Source organism: Amblyomma americanum, chromosome 1 (assembly GCF_052857255.1).
Source record: "Amblyomma americanum isolate KBUSLIRL-KWMA chromosome 1, ASM5285725v1, whole genome shotgun sequence".
Classification (NCBI taxonomy): domain Eukaryota; kingdom Metazoa; phylum Arthropoda; class Arachnida; order Ixodida; family Ixodidae; genus Amblyomma; species Amblyomma americanum.
Window position 1 is genome coordinate 432032415 of NC_135497.1, and position 12589 is coordinate 432045003.

The following is a 12589-nucleotide window of genomic DNA, read 5'->3' on the forward strand; positions in this document are numbered from 1 at the left end:
ATTCCAGCTGTTGATGCCTGTGCCGGCTGTCCTGCTGAGTTCGAAACTAGAACTGAAACAGACAACTACGCAGGTCGGGAACAGAGGAAAATGGGCCACACTTCGGCCCATGCACCTGAAGGCAGCAAACATTTCAGTTTTACACTACAGAGTAGTTTGAGTGCGGAAGCGAGTGTCCCAGTTAAATGTAACCAATACTTTTAAAAAGTGCCCTAGGCGAGTGAAACCAACTCACTTCTGTTGACAATCGTTTGATCTAGTCCGCAGTATTTTGTTCTGCAAAGTTAGTGAATCATCCACTTAAAATTTTTTCATTTGAATTATGTAGATCGCCTAAAAAAACTGCTGGCTGAAATGTTTGCAAAAAGGTACAGTTTACGCACCTCAAAGCGAGTAAAACTGAGAATAAACCACTTTATAGCAATGCTACTTGAGCTATCCAAGGCACGCTCTCAGCGAAAAAAATTCGCTGTGGTCCGTAACGCTGTCTCCGACATGCCTTTGCATTTTTCTGAGTGAGCACAGGTAGCACCAAACATAATATTACAAAAATGTTATGAAAGTTGCTGTAACAATGCTACATTGGAACGTTACATTAATATTAAATAACATGTAGCATTACAATTAAATCAATAGGAATGAAAGTAAACATTATTCTAATGCTGAATAATATCTATTATGCTTTAATAATATTACGAAAATGTTACAACAAACAAACAACACAAAACATCACAAAAACATTAACATTATAACATTACAAAATTGTTAGAAAAAGGAAAGTAGGAACAATAAATAATGTTTTAGGAAAATAAAAAACACAATATTGTAATGTTTCAGCGCTACCTGGGGATTTTTTTCTTTAAGATAGGGTTCGGGGCACACAGGCGGCACCATTGTCAGGGGATAAATTTTGAATTTTCTCTTTCTTTTACTGGTGTTTAGTGTTTTCGCAAAGTAAGCAAAAGTGCGCGGCTGTTGCTATTATACAGACGGAAGCGCCACCACTTGAAGACATATGTCCATTTTAAATTGGCTCAACTTACCGACTTGTCATCTCGCAAAAGCAGCGGCACAATGGTTTGTAGCTTCTCGAGCACGGCAGTCCAAAGGGAGCCTAGTTCTTCTGAGGGAAGCTCCGTGATCATCTGCAGGAGCTCTGCTTTTGCTAAAGCACCCCTCTGCAGAAATTATGAAGGAAAAGTTGCTGCACCAGCACACGCGTTGAAATTGTCGGCCTAGCAGCATGTGTACTGTATTCTTTTTTATATTCAACCAACAAGAGAGACAGCATGCAAGCTTCTCTATATTAGACCGCAAAGGTGCAAAACTTAAAAGGAAAACCCTGCACTCAATACAATAAATTATTTTAGAGACAGGAATTGTTAGCACATGGAAGCTGACGGGCGTGCACGAAGCTTCTACACAGAGCAGAACATCCAGCTTGGTCCTCAAATTTGCAAAACGCAGCCAGGCCACGGGGTTTGCTTCTCAGCCGCGTAGTTGAGCCCTGATATGGTACCCCTTAAGACTGAAATGTCCCAAAAGATGAGAACGAGGGTTATTTAACCTCATAAAGAAACAAATCATATTGGTTCGTTACTTTTGGCGAAGCTATTCTCCAACAACCTAGACAAAAATTTCGAAAATTGTATGATTGTAAGAAACTAATATGGAAATATTGAAGGTATTGGTCCATTGCTATGACACTATCAAATTATTTCTTTTAAAGAGTTCCCACCGATCGCATCGAACAGTCAAGACTGCCACAGAAAACTGTCATGGATCTTTCTGGAGAACACTCGGACCGAAAGAATGGACTAGGCGACGGGTGTACCCACACGAACGCACATTTAATACACCTTACGTGGCACACACACCAGAACACAAAACTAACACAAAACACAAATACTATAAGCACACACGACCCGGACACACTGCTACTAGCGTCTACTACTAGTGTTCTACTATTAGCGGTCGGCGTTCGTGCTCACGGTTGGTTCGGTGTGGCTGCGGCGTTGTATGGATCCAGTAGGCGGCGTCCAGGTGGCGTTCACCGTGCTTGGGATGACGTCGTTGGCGGCTTTCAACGCGTTTGGGCTGGCGCCGCTGGCTGCGTCGTACAAGTTCCAGGTCCAAGCGCCCGTGGAGATGAAGCCGGTGTCGTTGGCATGGGGGCACCACCCGGATGGGTGGCAACAGCGCTGGAGACACCCCAGGCCGTAGCAGGTGGTAGCGTCCTCCGTTGACTCCCCAGAACGGGCTCAGGCACGGCACGAAGTCCACGATGCGATGTCGTAGAACGCGAGCTCACCGAAGCAGTAGCCGGCGTCGCTCTCTTCCAGCCAAAGTGACCCTGACCCGCCGGAGCCTCCGCTTCTCTGCTGCTCCCCCCCAGGCCTCGCTCTCACTCGCCCTTTTATAGCCTCGGTGTTAGTCCACGTATGCCTTGTCGTCGTTTTCTCTTCTCCACCAATCATTTCTGTCCACCTCACCGAATGCTTCTCCACCAATCATCTCTGTCTACCTCAAAGAATGCTTCTTCTACTTCTTCTTTATTCTTCGGTTAATTCGCGTCGTCTTCTTCACACCTTATTCCTTTAAAATTTAATTTAGGCTCTTTTATATATGTGACACGGGCCCCCTCTCTCAAGAGTATTTCTATGAAAAACTGCTCGCGTCATCCTCATCTTCAAGCCATCCAGCCAGCCGACTATCTTCTGTGGCGATTCTGGACTCAACACACACCACACCGGAGATGCCCCCGCACACACCAAACGCACACCACTAACACACCACACCAAACTGCTTTTTCAGAACACTAACACACCACTGCAGCCGCCCCTACAGAGTCCTTAATAAACATGTTCGTGTCCACAACACACTCTCTTGTATAATCACATAACACCAACATTAGCAACAACAACAAGGTAAATCCTAGAGTTACAATAACACAGCAACAACAAGATATATCCCAGAGACACCCAGAGCTGACCAGATAGCTCTATCTCTATACAAGTCTAATTTGTAACATATGACCTCAGTTTCGATTGGCCCATCCCAAAACATCTCCCCCTTGATTTGGAGTAGAGCTGTAATCTTTTCTCTGCATTCAAATTGGGCTTCTTCAGTACCTCATCCCCTCCTCCGCTTTTATTCCCACTGAACGTGGACACCTCGGCAACATCACCTGTGTCCTCGCACACTACCGAACAAGTTGCCCTGGAGGCGTATCGCCACACAGGACCTCTTTCTTCATATTTCTTCAACATATTTACATGGAAAACCCTCTTAATACCATCTATCAATACCTCATAATCGATATCCTTTGTTTTTCGCGTCACAAGGTACGGGCCCTTCCACTGCATTAGTAACTTATTATGATCCATGGGTAGCAACACAAGAACCCTGTCGCGCCCGGATTCAGATTTCTGTGAATGGCTTTCTTTTCATAACATCTCTTGTGGCGTTCACGCGCCTTTTCCAGGCTTTGATGTGCCAGCCTGCATGTTTTCTTCAACCTATCCCGCAACTCAAACATGTAGACGTATGTGGTCTTGAGATCTGATGCAATCTCCTTATTAGCCCACAACTCCCTGAGTATTGTAAGTGGATCTCTAACGGTTCTTCCATACAACATCTCGAAGGGCGAGAAACCAAGACTCGTTTGCAGTACTTCGCGGTAAGCGAACATGAGAGCTGGGAGATATCTATCGCAGTCAGTAGGTCTCTCCTGGCACATATTCTTGATCATGTTTTTGAGGGTGCCGTTGAAACGCTCTACAAGCCCATTACACAGGGGATGGTAAGGCGTCGTCAGCAACTGTCTTACTGACAAAAGGTGCTTAACCTCCCTCATTAGTTCCGATGTGAAGTTCGAGCCCCGGTCACTAAAAACTTCCCTAGGGAACCCGTAACGCGAAAACATTTCCACGAGACTCTCCACCACTTGGATACTGTCAATAGTTCTCAGTGGAATAGCGTCAGGATAACGAGTGGTCACGTCTACTAGAGTAAGCACATATCTATTGCCTTTGGCAGATACTGGAGAGATTGGCCCCACAATGTCAATAGCCACTCCCTGAAACGGTAGGTCCATGGGTGGCATCTTTCCCAGAGGTATGGGACCAACTCTTCCCTTCGGAATTGTGCGCTAGCACACAACACATGAGCGAACAAAGCGCTTTACGTCACTTTGAACACCCGGCCAAAAGAACTCCTCGGTGATCCTAGACATCGTTTTTTGAACACCCTGGTGTCCAGCCATAATGGCGTCATGTCCTAAGCGTAACACTGTCTCTCTCTTATCTTTCGGTGACACCAGCTGTTAGACCCGCCTTTCTGAGCTAAATATGATATCCCTGTGCAGAACACTGATTACCAACTGATATTCGAATGGCGTACGACTCCTCTTTCTGTTCACCTTTTCCCCAAACTCTTTCGATGCACGCTTTCAAGCTCAGGTTCGTTTTGCCTAATTGCAAATTCGCCCGGTGTTACGCTCAGGTACATCATAACAGGAGCAGAGAGCGGACGCTGCGTTGCTCGGGCTGTCGCTTGAGCTCTTGTCTCCACGGCCGACGAAAAACTGACTGCACCCGTCTGAGCTGTCGCAGGCCTTTTCTCCTTTGGATGTTCTTCACCGTCGAGCATCCTCCGCTCGGGATCGTGGTCTTCAACGCTTCTTACACCCGTAATGTTTCCCAAGATGAGATCGTAGATGGGTTGGTCTACGTATTTTGCCACTACCTGCGAAGTATAATATGGCGTGGACACTAGGATCCTGGCTTCAGGAAGGTACCTTACTATGCTATCTAGAAGAGTGACGGCCGACGCTTCCCCTGTAAGATCCTCGTCCTTCACCAGGCTTCTACGAACCAAGACTGTGTTGGCTCCGCTGTCTCTAAGCACCAATATGAGACGGTCTCCTATTTGCCCAACCACCACTGGCATTGCTGCTTTCGACTAGGGTGTTCCACTCACTGCCTCATTTTCCAGCGGCGTTTGCTCTCCTTTCAGCTGTGGAACTTCGGATGGCGTGACAAGTTCTACCCTGGAGTCGACAACGCATGCAGCTCGGTCCTGAGTTCTGTATCGGCACTCATCCAGAGTATGACCCCTCCTCTTACAAGCTTGACACATAACCTGTGTGTCCCACCTTGCCGCAGAGAAAACACCTTACTGGCGCCTTAGATGAAATGCCATATGCTCTTGGTTTTGCCGCATCTGTCTCTTGATTCTTTTTGGTTTCCTCTTTTGCCTTACTCATATTCCTTAACCCTTGAGCCTCAAGGATTTGGTCAGATGTGTCGGCGAACTCTTCCAACGAACACATCTTTCTTTCCTTCAGGAATAGCGTCAGCTTTGAGCTGCAACACGCTAAAAGTTGCTCTGTGACCAGCTTGTCACGCACACCTACAAAACTCTTTTCTGTGTTTGACATATCAAGCCACCTATCGAAATAGTTGGTCAGCCTGCAGGAAAACTGCTTAGCGGTTTCCGAATCCCCAAGTTTCGCGGTGCGAAATCTCTCACGAAAACCCTCTGCAGTAAGCCTGAATCTTTGGAGGAGTGCCTTTTTGACTTTCTTGTAGTCCATGGAATCAGCAGCAGGCATCCTTCCAAAAACATTCAGCGCCTCTCTTACTAAACACATGCTCAATGCCGTGGCCCAATCACAGCGCTCCCAGCCTTGCGCCAAAGCTATCCGCTCGAATCATTGCAGATATGCATCCAAATCATCTCTCTTCTCATCAAAAGGAGCCCTTAGCTTCCTTGGGCAAACTCTGGCTGGTCTAGGAGATTCTGTACCCGCTAAGGAACGCTGATCATTGTCCGTGATCTCGTCATATCCTCCCGCGACATGCGCCTGTTTTCACAAAATAAACTCCTTCTCCCGTTCTATCCTTCTTTTCTCCTGTTCTTCTGCCTCGCGAGCTCTTTTCTCTTCTCGCTCATCTTCCTCGCGAGCTCTTTTCGCCTCACGTTCTTCTGCATCGCGAGCGTCTGCATGTGCTTGCGCCCTTTTCTCTCTCTGCCTATTTGCCTGCTCCATCTCCCTCTTTCCCTCGTCGTCATATAGACGCAACGCCTCTTCTTTGCTTAACCCCAGCTTGAGCGCCAGCTCTAACGTTTTTGGAAATCCTTACTTTCTGCCGCCGAGAGATCGGAAAAATCTGAGACAAAGCAAAAAAGAAAAAGGAAATGTATCCTCGCAGCTCGCCACTTATCTTTGTCACGGATCTCTCCGGAGAACACTCGGACCCAAAGAATGGACTAGGCGATGGGTGTACCCACACAAACGCACATTTAATACACCCTACGTGGCAACACACCAGAACACAAAACTAACAAAACTAACACAAAACACAAATACTATAAACACACACGACCCGGGCACACTGCTACTAGCGTCTTCTACTAGTGTTCTACTATTAGCGGTCGGTGTTCGTGCTCACGGTTGGTTCGGTGTGGCTGCGGCATTGTATGGATCCAGTAGGCGGCGTCGAGGCGGTGTTCGCCGTGCATGGGATTACGTCGTTGGCGGCGTTCGACGCGCTTGGGCTCGCGTCACTGGCTGCGTCGTACAAGCTCCAGGTCCAAGCGCCCCTGGAGGTGAAGCCTGTGTCGTTTGCATGGGGGCACCACCCGGATGAGTGACAACAGCGCTGGAGACACCCCTGGCCGTAGCAGGTGGTAGCCTCCTCCGTTGACTCCCCGGAACGGGCTGAGGCACGGCAGGAGGTCCGCGATGCGATGCCGTAGAACGTGAGCTCACCGAAGCAGTAACCGGCGTCGCTCTCTTCCAGCCAAATTGACCCTGACCCGCCGGAGCCTCTGCTTCTCTGCTGTTCCCCAAGGCCTCGCTCTCACTCGCCCTTTTATAGCCTCGGTGTTAGTCCACGTATGCCTTGTCGTGGTCTTCTCTTCTCCACCAATCATCTCTCTCCGCCTCACCGAATGCTTCTCCACCAATCATCTCTCTCTACCTCAACGAATCCTTCTTCTTCCTCTTCTTTATTCTTCGGTTAATTCGTGTCGTCTCCCTCACACCTTTTTCCTTTAAAATTTAATTTAGGCTCCTTAATATATGGGACAAAAACCAATGGGGAATGGTTTCGAAGATAGCAGATGAAAAAGAAAAAAATACACGATGACCGTCGTGTGATCCGCGGATAGATTGACTCTAATAGTTAAATTTTGCGTTATATAAAAAAACGGCTAATAAAAAGTTTCCCGCTCACAAATTTTGTCCAGAATTGCTGGGAATATGGCGGCATGATGAATAATCGGCCCGGAATGACGGAGTACAGACTCGAGAAACACGATCACACAAAGGTATGTGTGCTCCAATTATTTACGAATTCTCTGCACACCCTTTGTTTTTCTGAAGAAACCCCTTAATTCGTAACGAATTTTTGCACATGAGGGGAAGATTAATAGCGCCTTAAGACGAACACTTATGTGAAAGAATATATCTGTTGCATTGCAGGTGTAGGACTAATTGACACTCCTGAACCCGCGCTATGTCAGCGGCATGTTGGCCGGCTTCTTTTCTTTTTTTTTCACTTACGTCACATACACGTGTTCTCTTACGCAACATGTATGTGACAAGGAAACAAACTACGAAGCAAAACTAGAACTTCCAAAGTAACATGTGCGGCACAACATATTCTGTCCCCTTTTAAGAATTAACATTGACAAGACAAAGTCCTACTTTACAACATAGTCCTTCAAAAACGAAGGCAGTCGTTATGCACGAGTAGACTTCCGGCTTGGCTGCAGGAATTCTCCATCTTCTACGTGTTCCGAAGTCGCCCCGTCATCCTCCAAGCTCCCAAATAGTTGCACCGAGTCTTGATTCACGTCTTCTAAGGTGAAGGGACTTGACCCACTGGGAATTCCCTTTCGGAGAGAAGATGGCATATGCTCCTGTTCACAAGTTGATCGGACTGATGTTTCTGGCACCCAAGATAAATTAGTTGCACTAAACGTACGGTGATCTTCAAGAACAAATGAACTGGGTTCCTTCTGATTCACAACCTTCAATGCCTTGCTGTAGGCCCAATCATCCTTCTTCGCAATTAGAGGCTTTTTCACCCTCACGAAGTCACCAGGACGAAAGATTGCAGCCTTTGCACCTATATTTCTGTCGGTGTACTCATTGCTGCAACGCTGTTTTGCTCTGACACGTTCCCGGAGCTTGATCATCTCCGGTCCTGGCTTGGAGAAGAACCTTGGACTAGGGCACCCGACAATGTCATCGTACTCCTTAGCGTGCGACCGTGCAACAATACAGCTGTTGAAATTCCTGCTGTTGCAGGAGGTGTGCTCTAATACACAGCGAGGTACACCTTGACTGCTGTCTTCAGGGGCCGTTTTTCCAGTGCTCCAAGTTGGACAAAGTCGTTGAGCACTCTGTAGAAGTGTTCGACCTGCCCGTTGCTCTGGGGGGTGGTAAACGGACGAGCAAGAATGCTTGATTGCTCGCTGGTGAAGGAAATCTTCAAAAGTAGGAGACGTGAGCTGCGGCCCATGGTCAGTTAAAACCTCATCAGGGTATCCTTCACGACTGAAGACTGCAGTTAGAGACTTGATTACACTTACGAAGGTTGCGTTCGCAACAGAGCACACTTCCGGCCAATTGGAGTAGAAGTTTACTAAAGTCAATGAAAACCTGATACTTTCTTCATTTCTTGGGAAGGAACCAACAATGTCAAGTGTCAATTCCTTCTAGGCATGTTCAAGAAGCGGAACTGGATGTAGTGGTGCTGCCAACAGTTTCGCTGATTTGCCTGCAGCTTAGCAAATGTGGCATGAACGCATGGCTTCCTCCACCTGTTTATCAAGGCCTGACCACCAGTACTAGTTGCGCAGTCTGTTTCGTTCGAACAATGCTAGGGTGACTTTCATGTGCACCTGAGATTAAAGCTAGAGTAAGTGAGATTTCACTGACCAGCCGCTCCCCTCTTAGCAGCAAATTGTCTATTACTGCCAAATCTTGCCGAACATTGAAGAATTGCAGCAGCTCAGACCTGAGGGTACGTTTGTCAGGCCACTTGGTTATGTACAGCATTACACGTTGCAGCACCGGGTCAGCGTGTACAGTTAGCTGAAATTGTTCTTTCGTGTTGCAAGATGAGATCACCGAGACAACCTTTTCTTATTGCTCCTGTAATACAGGTAGTGGCAAGCGTGACAGTGTCTGTCACACTACTGTCATATCCACGACGATAAATAACATTAGAGTTGTAATACAGTAGACGTGCTGACCATCTTGCTACATGTTTAGATCGCCGGCTTGTTCCACGTGAAGAAATTAAGGTAACCAGAGCTCGGAGATCTGTTCTCAATTCGAACTTCCTCCCCCTTAAAAAGTAATTCCAATGTTCACAAGCCCATGCACATGCGAAGGCTTCCTTCCCACCCACATAGTAATTATTTTCAGCTTGGGAGAGTACTCGAGGTGCAAATGCGACAGTATGCGGATCATTATGGAATTTTTGCTGCAGAACAGCTCCCAGTGTATGCTCAGAGGCATCTGCGGTCACGACCGCTGGCAGAGTTGCATCAAACATGCGTATTGCTTCACAAGATGAAAGTAGCTGTTTTACTTCATGAAAGCTTTGGGCAGATTTGGCATCCCGGGGAAAGGAAATGCCTTTTCACGGGAGCTTGTGTAGAGCATCAACCACTTCTTTATTGTGAGGTGGAAATTTGGTATAATATCCCACCAGTCCCAAGGAACTCAACTCAATTGTGGTAATAGGCTGTAGAACGTTCGCTATTGCTTCTACTTTTGAATGAAGAGGTGTCAAGCCTTTGTGATTGACATGACCCAGGAAGGTCAAGTCCTGGACACTGAAGACACACTTGTGGGTTAGTCATAGACCAGCAGCACAGATGCGCTCGAGTATCCTTCGTAGACTTGCAGTGTGCTCGGCCGAAGACTTCCCATACACAAACACATCATCAATGCAACAAATGACATATTTGCACCCGTGCAGTACTTTGGTCTTCACCTTCTGAAAAGTGCTTGGGGAGGACGCAAGGCCAAAACACGCGACAAAATCGGAAGAGGCCTTCATGGGTGATGAGTGTCGTGAGGTCTCTGCTTTCTGGTCCCGACTCAGGCTGATGGTAGGCCAATGCGAGATCAGCCTAGCACCAGCCTGTTCATGCATATGAGAGAGTAGAAATTCAAAAATGAAAGCATTTCCTTCATGTAGATCCACAAAAAGGCGGATGCTGCCACCACGCCTGCGCACCTATAACTGGTGACACCCACTCAGAGGCATCCACACTTTGAATAATAAATCCTTGCAATAATCGCTGTAATCCGTCTGAAACTTGCTCGCGGAGAGCTAAAAGGAGTCGATGCAGCTTTGCAGCAGCAGCCGTCACGTCAGGTCTGCTGTTTACGCGATGCGCAAATTCCTTTAAAAGGCATATTTCATCAGCAAACAAGAGTCCAAATTATGCGCAAAATTCTACAAGCCCTATCTCTCTCACTTTGAACCTGCGCTGAGGTGGTAGTAGCGGGCGCGCTCATTGGCGCGTTGCGGAACTGACGCTGTCTTTCGACGTCCAGCGAATGCAGAAGTATGGCTTTTGCGCCGATACGCAGCAAACTAGATGGCGCCAGAGTTTCTAAGCAAACAGCGCCTTCCACTGGTTTCATGGTATTGATGGCTGAACCGGGATTCCCAGGAATCCAGGAGGCGGTGTAAGTCCCCAGAAATTCATTGCAAAAGGTTTACCTCGTTGCCACCTTGTTGTATTGCAGGAGTAGTACCAAATGACAATTCTCAACTCGTGTTATGCCAGCGCCACGCTGCCCAGCTTCCTTCCTTTTTATTTTCCTTACGTTTTTAATCTACGCGCTGTCTTACGCAACATGCATGTGATATATGGCAACAAACTACGAAGCAAATCTGAAACTAAAAGAGAAGCGGAACTAGAACTTTCATAGTTATAAGTGGTAGCCAGAACCCCATCTTTGCTTATCTGTAGTGATGACGGCACTCTGGCGAGCAGGAAGGCAGCGAAAAGGGCTTTAAAAAACCCTCGCTCACAAAGAACTGAATGACTCGGCGGCTTAACACAAGCGTGCTCGGTGGTCGTCGAACGAATGCACGTCGCTCTCGGCGTGTTCAATTTAAAGCTGGCAAGGAACCATCAATATGAGGCGCCAAAGCAACTACAACAGCCTGGAACAATGAGGGAGCAGTTCAAGGTGCGGCCTCGAACAATCGAGGTAAGTTTCCATGGTCGCAACTTGTGTCACAAAAATTATCACGCCACCTACTTCGGCGTGATCAAACAGCAGAAATTTTAAGCTTCGCGGGCATGAATGTGAACAACAAGCTTTCCGGTGATTTCTTTTTCGCGACCAATCCAAAGCATATTTCCACTGCGTTAGGTTTCAGTATCGATAAAACAAGCTAAGCACATCTGACCACGCACCTAACTCGGAAAGTCAAAGACCGAGTCGGCGGCAACCAGACTGCAGGCAATGAAGACATATCTGAAATAAACTACCACCTACTATGTAATTAGAATAGGGCAGCAAGCTCGAAAAGCAGTACGCAATGGTAGCAGACGAAAACTGCACCTCACGCTCTCGTAGGGCCGCCAAATTTGAACCACGTCTGAAATACGCCATAGAAAGGCAAAGCACTAACCTGCACAAATAGTCGCATCAGAGTTCTCGGAAAGGCCGCTGAGGTCAAAATGATTAACGAGAGAAGAGTTACTTACGCGAGAAGCTGCCACCATCAAACTTTCATAGGTTGTAGCAGCGGACTCCATTCGGCCGCTGGCGACAACCGAACGCTCGCCCTATTTCTGGTTGAACTGATGTCGCTTCGCGGACGAATACCCTGAGTTGATGATGATGATCATGGCGATAAAAAAAACGAATTTTGGTGCCTTTAGGTGACGGCACTCGTGAAGTTTTCTACGCACTCGTGCGGTGCCGCACGTTCGGCTGGCCGCCACTCGTCGCGTGCTGTACGTTCGACTGAGACGAACACGAGAAAAACCAGCGGCACTACGCGACCGCAGAGTAACCACGGAGACCAACCAACGGTGAAAACGAAGCGCGGTGTCATCCCATAGTGCAGCGCGCGCTAGCAGACACCGCAAGCAGACGAAGCTGAAGACGACGCGGCGCGCGCATGAGGCGGGCTTTGTCAGGGTTGTCAGATTTGGCTAATTTGCGCCAAATCGGCAGCCGACGGTAATCCCCGGCCCAGAGTATTACTTTCACCCATGGATTGGCTTGGCGTCATTTATGATTTCTGGATCGCGGTCATGCGGGGTGGGCGTTTTTCGTCATTTTGATACAGAAATAAAAGAATCATTTGCACTCGGGCTCAAAAAGTGGCGGCACCACCGGCGCAGGCAGGCACTAGTACGTACTGCACAAGCTAGATGGCGCGAATGGGGATTCCGGGAACTGATAGCCTCAGGGTCAGGAGAACCGCTTAAAAAGGGGAGCGCACGCCCCAACCGGGCAGAGCTGACTAGCTTGCTCTTGGGAGGAAAGTCGAGGCATGACCCGCCAGACGATCCAAACGAGACCCGGCCA

General features: G+C 47.8%; 1 protein-coding gene across 1 annotated transcript in view; it reads right to left on the bottom strand.

Annotated features, from left to right (window-relative positions):
* Positions 1-11847, bottom strand: part of LOC144103903 (condensin-2 complex subunit G2-like) — a 151344-nt gene extending 139497 nt beyond the window's left edge. Inside the window, exons 1-2 of the mRNA XM_077636619.1 lie at positions 11758-11847; positions 1044-1178 (exon numbers count right to left, since the gene is read on the bottom strand). Of these exons, the coding sequence (XP_077492745.1) occupies positions 1044-1178; positions 11758-11808 (186 nt within the window). The 5' untranslated portion in view covers positions 11809-11847. The remainder of the gene's footprint in view (positions 1-1043; positions 1179-11757) is intronic.
* Positions 11848-12589: the final 742 nt, after the last annotated feature.